The 7,429-nt window shown below is 36.1% G+C and overlaps 1 protein-coding gene across 1 annotated transcript in view; it reads left to right on the forward strand.

Annotated features, from left to right (window-relative positions):
* Window positions 1-1,029: 1,029 nt before the first annotated feature.
* The window catches only part of SERPINA10 (serpin family A member 10), a 12,513-nt gene continuing 6,113 nt past the window's right edge, over window positions 1,030-7,429 (forward strand). The window contains exons 1-2 of the mRNA XM_044659996.1: window positions 1,030-1,135; window positions 4,205-4,333. Of these exons, the coding sequence (XP_044515931.1) occupies window positions 1,030-1,135; window positions 4,205-4,333 (235 nt within the window). The remainder of the gene's footprint in view (window positions 1,136-4,204; window positions 4,334-7,429) is intronic.

Genomic DNA, 7,429 nt, shown 5'->3' on the forward strand with positions numbered 1-7,429 from the left:
AGACAAAGGCAAAGAGAGACAGAGAGACAGAGAGAATGAAGACACTTCAAACACAAGAAGACAAATTCATCCAGTTTTAAACTAGGCAATACAGCATCAGGATTAATAATTTCTGTCTTATAGGTATTACTTAATAATTTCCTTTTCCTTCTTTCCTTCCTTCCTTCCTTCCCTCCTTCCTTCCTTCCTTCCTTCTTTCCTTCTTTCCTTCCTTCCTTCTTTCCTTCCTTCCTTCCTTCTTTCCTTCCTTCCTTCCTTCCCTCTTTTCTTCCTTTTTGTTTATTTCATTTCATTTTATATTTTTTACTCAATAACCACCACACCACCAAAAAATTTAAATAAACAAATGTATAAAAACTTATGGGCTAAGCCACAAACTCCACATTGTTTACAATTTGTTTTAAAATATGTAAATTAAATATGTATGCTAATATAAACATCCTGTGTTTTTTAGTTTCATTTGGATTTGTTTTACTTGTATACTTGTTTCTCTTGATTTTATGACTTTTTTTAATGTAATCATAATACTATTTACTTTTCTTCCCTTTCGTTCTCTTCATATATTTCCCTTATTTTAGGTTTTTATATTTGCCATTTCTAATAACATAATGTAATCCAAATTATTGTATTTGTGTTATTTCTAGCTTTTTTTGTCATTACAAACAATGCTCCCATAAATATTTTTAAACATATGCAGCCTTTTACCCTTTCAATAATTCCCATACGGCCTAATTCTAGTAATGGGATCTCTGGGTCATTAATATGTTGGTTCTTATTATTAATATTATCTACTATCTTTGTTCTTTTAGGGTCAGGACAAACAGAAATTTCTACATCTACCCTTTCTGGTACCTACAGTGGTGCTTTGCACATAGTGGAGTTTTAAAATTAGTTTAATTTTATTTTTGACAAGTTATTTTAAATCATTAGAAATTCCAACGAAGTAGATGCCTGCATCTAGTGACTAGATTAAAATTTGAGTGGAAAGTTTTGTTTAACAGTGTCCTCTATGTAGGTCACTAGCCATAAATGGATTTTAAAGAGCTCCAGGAAGGATCCAGTAAGATTTACGTCCTGGTTCAACATCACTTTGAATTTATGAGCCAGCGGCAGACCAAGAAGTTTCAACAATTTGGTAATATGATTGGATTGCTAAGAGGGAGTGGAAAGGTCATTACATTAATAAAACCAAAGGTAATTGACTGGACTGTAAGATTACTACATGTCCCCAATCAGGTCAAACACTCTCCTGCCATCACGCATTTTCACATGTTGTCTTCCATTCCCAAAATGTACTCTGTGCTCATCTCTTCCCATAGAAATCCTTCAGATTGGAGTTCATTTGCTGCTCTGTGAAGCTTTCCCTATTTGCTCCCAGAATAATCTAATAGTCCTAAAGTGTTTCTATGTCATTTTCTCAGGATTGCTTTCATATTCTTCTGTGAATAATTTTTAATCTTCGTATTCTTAGTACCAGTAATATAGCCTTAGACAAAGAAGCTCATTAATTTTTTGTTGATTTTCATTCACTGTAATTTCAAAACACAGTTAAAAAATATCCATATGTTCTATTATCTCTCGGGATTTTTCTTTCTTTTTATCATACCTATGAGGAAGATAAAGTTTAGATATTAAGCGCATATACCTAATTTAGAAAACTAAGTAGGAAACTTAGGACAAGTCAGAAAATAATTGACAAATTAAGTCAATAAATCTTATCTTTTCCCCACTCAGTTATCTACATATATAGGCACATATAATGATATATACTTACATGCCTATAAATTTATATTATACATATATAACATACATGTGATTTTATGTATATTTATATTATAATATATACTATTCCATAAATATGTATAAGCAAATTTATGTTTTTTAGTAGCATGATGAAGAAGTCTGAGTATTTTTTGAATATTTTTACATAAAGAGCTTAATTTCACATAAAGAAACTGAGAAGATTCTAATTTAAAGATAGATATTCATCAGTAATCATTATATATGTTTTTTTTTAAAGCAAAGTAAAATAAGCTCTTAAATCCAATGAATAATTCTTCTATTGTCTCTCACTGATGAGTATCATCTCTGGGCAGATGACTCCTAAATCTATGCCCCATTGTCTCTCTATGGTACAGTCCAATAAGCAGCTAGATGACATAACTAATAGTGTTGGATATTGGATTTTGTGTTATTAACTTGGACTTAACATGTCCAAGAACTGAACTCATCACCTTATCCCCCATACCTGCCTCTTCTTCCAACTTTCCTATTTATTTGAATAGCCCCACTTTCTTTCCAATAGCCAGCTGTGACACTTCAGTGAGAACTATATTCCCTCTTCATTATTGGATGCTGCCTTATCACTTGTCAAGTCTTTTGGATTTAATTTCTGTAACATCTCTTCCCCTTTCCTTCCTTATTTTACTATTAATTCTTTCACCAAATACCCTCATGGCTCTTTTTAAAACTAATTTAATGGTCCTCTACTGGCTCTTATTCCCAATCTATACTTCATTCAGGTGGCAAAATAATCTTCATTATATGCATCATCAGCCCTGTGCTCAAAAACTTTTTATGATTTCCTTTAATAGGCAGGGATACCTGTGAANTAGTGCCCACTTTGGGAATCACTGCATTAGACTGTGAGCTCCTGGAGATCTGGGATTGTTTTCCCCTTTGTTCAATTCTCTAATACTTAGCACAGTGCCTGGCACATTGTAGGTAATTAATAAATGCTCGTTGACTTTGGTACAGGGAACTCCCAGGGAGAAAACTCCTCCTACCAACATAGATCAGCAACTGCTCTGCAGTTTATGGTCTCAGAGAATTCTTTGGGCTCACTGAGGGGTTAAGTGACTTACCTATGGTCACACAGTCACTCTTTGTTTGAGGGGGGGCTCAGGGCCAGGGCTTCTGACTCCAAGGTTGCCTCACCATTCACTGTGCCAAGCTCTCTAGTAAATGGCTTCTTCCAAGTGATAATAAAGAAGAGTGAATTTTGTGCGCTCATTTAGAATACTAAAGAAGCTATTTACTGAATTATTATAATAATTTGCATTAATCCGGTGTTTTAAGTTTTTCAAAGTGTTTTAGATATACTATCTCATTTGACCATGCCCAAAACCTTTTAAAGTAGATACTTCAGGTATTATTATTTCTATTTTACATATGAGTAACAGAGTATTATAGTATTGTTTGGTATTGTGAAGGAGTAACTTGCTAAATATTGAGAGTCAACCTGACTTAGTGAATAGAGGTCTGGTACTAGAGTTTTCAAGACCTGGGTTCAAATTCTGCCTCTAACACATATTAGCTGTGGTACAGTGGAGATGACTAGATTTGGATAAGAAGACCTCAGTTTGGGGGGCAGGTAGGTGGCTCAGTGGATTGAGAGCCAGGCCTAGAGATGGGAGGTCCTGGGTTCAAATCTAGCCATGGACACTTCCTATTTGTGTGACCCTGGGCAAGTCACTTAACCCCACTTGCCTAGGCCTGACTGCTATTCTACTTTGGAACTGATACGAAGTCTTGATTCTAAGACAGAATGAGAAAATACAATGTCCTGTCCGCATCACGTAGGTTCGGGGCATCCCCATGATCTGGAAAATCCACATCAAACTCTTTGGCCCTCTCTTTGTACCTGAGAAGAATTATGAATTTTTTCTTTTTATTTTATGGGGTATTTATAGTACCTTATTCTAAAATTTGGATTAAGTATATTAGTCATTAGATTAAGTATTAAAAATTGGATTAAGTATATCATTAAAGGCTATAGAGTTTTAAACTTTTTCTGTGTCATCTGCCGGCCACCACTTATCATCTACAGCTTCTGCAAAACTCTCCCCAAATTCCCATTCAATTTCTTATGCTGACCTGTGAGAAAATGGGATGGGATGCCTGTATTACCAAGAATGATAAGCTCCAGCGTCTGTGTAAGATACCGCAGATTGCAAATAATCACAGCACGTTAAGATCTGAAAAAAACTTTGCCTACAAAATCTCATTGGAGGGAGGCTCTATGAACGCTTCCTTTTACAGATGGGGAAACAGACTGAGAAATATTCAACTATGGGCTGAGAGAGGCTTAACTCTGTGCCAGTGTTAATAGGAAAAGGCAGATCTTAGCACTGAACCCAGGTGTCCTGACTCTCAATCCAGGGCTCTTTTCACTAAGCCATATTGCCTTCTCCCCTTCCGGCAGAGGTACCACTTGGAGCCACCAGCATCCATGAAAAGCTTAGGTCTGGTGGGCTTATCGGATTGGTTGATCGCCCAGCCAGGATCCTGGGGGGAAAAGGTGCATGTTTTGTTGTGACAGGACCCATCCTGAGTAAGGAGAAGCTCAAGTTGTTGCTCTGGGGAGAGCCAGGCCAGAGGTGGGGGCCCTTTGAGTTGGAGCGGGGAGTCACTAAATAGAGGGAAGGAAGAGCCCAACAGGGTCAGGGAGGTAAGATTCTGATGCTCTCACAATTCGACCTTAATTAGCTTCTGCCCGACATCCCTTGTCCTTAGGCTCACAAATCTAGGGTGGATTTTGTAGCTTCGGGTTTGACTGTAACAGAGTCAAATTATAAAATTATATATAATATATAAAATGATGTATATATACACATATATACAAACACAATATATATCATACATCATATATAATGTTATATACAATGTATATCATATAGTATATCAAATATAATTATGTGTAATTATATATTATATACAAATATAATAAGATAATATATAAAAATAAAAATAAATTATATTAAATATACTATACCATAAATATAATATAAAATTATATAATACATATATGTATATACTATATCATCATATAGATAATATATGAAAGTATATACAATATATAAAATATATAATACATATAATTATATGACATATAAGTATATACATAATATATAAAATATAAAAATATTTGCATAACATAGAAAGTTATATATAATATATATAATGATATACAATATATAAAATTATATATAATAAATATAAGTATACACAATATATAAAATTACATGTAATAAATATAATGATACATTAAAATTATATAAATAATATGTAAAATGTTATAAATTAAATTATTTATATATACATATAAAATTATACAGAATTCCTGGGAGATTTTTTCAGGGTTGGGAACAGGGTCCAAGGGGGTGAGGTTAGGAAGCCCACAGTAGAGTACAAAGAGGGTTGTTGAGGCCAAGAACTTCTGTTCTTTTCAGTAGTGACAGCAATAAAGTGAATTATTTGGGCAAAGCTAGCTGGGTTTCTTGGAGTCTCTGGTTCATAGCTCCAGAATGTTAGAAGGTAAGAACTGGAAGTGAACTTAGAATATAGCTTATTAGAAAAGGTAATGTAGCCTGAAGGCTAGTATTGGAAATAGAAAGAAGTCAGGGGGACTTGAGTGGGCCCAAATCCTGCCTCTCATACTTGCTAGATATGGGACCAGTAGTAAGTCATTTGATATTTCTAAGCCCCAGTTTCCTCAACTATAAAATGGGGGTGTTCATTCCTCATACCTCCTTCACAGGATTGTCAGGCTAAAATTAGATGTGTTAAAAAGCTTTGCAAACCTCATAGAGCTCTGTATCTATATCACCTTTAGCAGTGTTGGTGAGCCTATGGCACATAAGTCAGAGCATGCCGGAAGGGACTATCCCCTTCCCCTCTCCACCATGCCTGAGGATATGACCTGCCCCTCTGCCCAGCAGCCCAATAATGGCAGCTCTTCTTCCCTCCCCTGTCTGGGCTAAGGGGGTGGCTCCCATGCGGATGAGGGTGCAGTTTGGGCACTCACCCTCACAGTGGTTCCCAAACTTTTTCGGCCTACCGCCCCTTTCCAGAAAAAATATTACTTAGCCCCCTGGAAATTAATTTTAAAAAATTTTAATAGCAATTAATAGGAAAGATAAATGCACCTGTGGCCATCGCTGCCTTCCTAGATCGCTGCAGCACCCACCAGGGGGCGGTGGCGCCCACTTTGGGAATCACTGGTCTAAGGCCTCTAAAAGGTTCGCCATCACTGATCTATTGCTATCATCTAAGCCAGCTGTCATAAGAACGTTAGCATTAGAAAGGCCTCAGAAATTAGCTAGTCCAATTCCCTCATTTACAGTTGGGGAAACAGACTTTCAGAAAGAAGTGAGCCCCAAGCCAGGTGGCAAATTTGTGTCAGAGCTGGTCTCCTGACCCCAGATCTGCTGGGGTTACACAAGGGTGATTAGAGCTATATAGAGTCTATGGAACATCTATTTGGTGGTGTCTTTCTTTCTAGTGGAAGGGGGATGTAGGATATTGCAAATCATGGGAAGGCAAGATAACTGGGTTTCAGAAACAGAGATTTTCATGTTTCATTGGTTTGGATCAATCCACCAATGGGCCAGTATGGAATCAACTTTGAAATTTACCAGCACACTTACAAAATCGTATGCTCTGTTTAACTAGGTTTTTTTGATTAACTGAGAATTGGTGAAAACCTTTCTAAAATCTCTGAGCCTTTTCTTCCTTTAGTTAAAAATAGTCTAGGAAATGGAGATGATGGGCAGCTAAGTGGCAAAATGGATTAGAATGCTGGACCTGGAGTCAGGAGGAATTGATTTCAAACCTGGTCTCAGACACTTACTAGTTGTGTGACCCTGGGCAAGTCACTCAATCCTGTTTGCTTCAGTTTCCTCAATAAAATGAGCTTGAGAAAGGAATGGCAAACCTCTCCAGGATCTTTGCCAAGAAAACCAGAAAGAGGGTCACAGAGTCAGACACAACTGAAATGACTGAATGACAACAATGGAGAGGAGGAATATAATTGAATCTTTCTTTAGTAACTGGTCTTGGTGTTCTCATTATAAAAATTCTCATTTTACTGTAATGTAGATGAAACTAGTCTGAGTCCCCAACACATTCTGGCAAACCTAGAATATTTTTTTAAATTTATTTTTAAAAAACCCTTACTTTCTCTCTTAGTATTAACTCTAAGACAGAAGGGCAAGGGCTAGGTAAATGGGGTTGAGTGACTTGCCCAGGGTCATATAGCTAAGAAGTGTGTAAGGCCAGATTTGAATCCAGAGTCTCCCACTTCTAGGCATGGCTCTCAATCCACTGAGCCACCCAGCTGCTCCCTGCCCCCTGTTACATTTTAAGTTGGTTCTCATGCACTCAGTAGTGTTGTAGCTATACCTGCCCTTTGTGGTTCTCCTTTGGGCTAAATGATCTTTAAATTCCTTTTCAGTTCTAAATTCCATGATCTTAAATGATTTCCCTCCACAGTCAAACAATACTCAACCTCCTAAGCAGTTTATTCATTTTAGCACAGAGATAAAGAATATTTAAAATTAATGTTATTTTATTATTTTATTACTTTTTAATTTTTTATTATTTTATTACTTTTTAAATTTTTATTATTTTATTATTTATTATTTTTATT

Source organism: Gracilinanus agilis, chromosome 2 (genome assembly GCF_016433145.1).
Source record: "Gracilinanus agilis isolate LMUSP501 chromosome 2, AgileGrace, whole genome shotgun sequence".
Lineage (NCBI taxonomy): Eukaryota > Metazoa > Chordata > Mammalia > Didelphimorphia > Didelphidae > Gracilinanus > Gracilinanus agilis.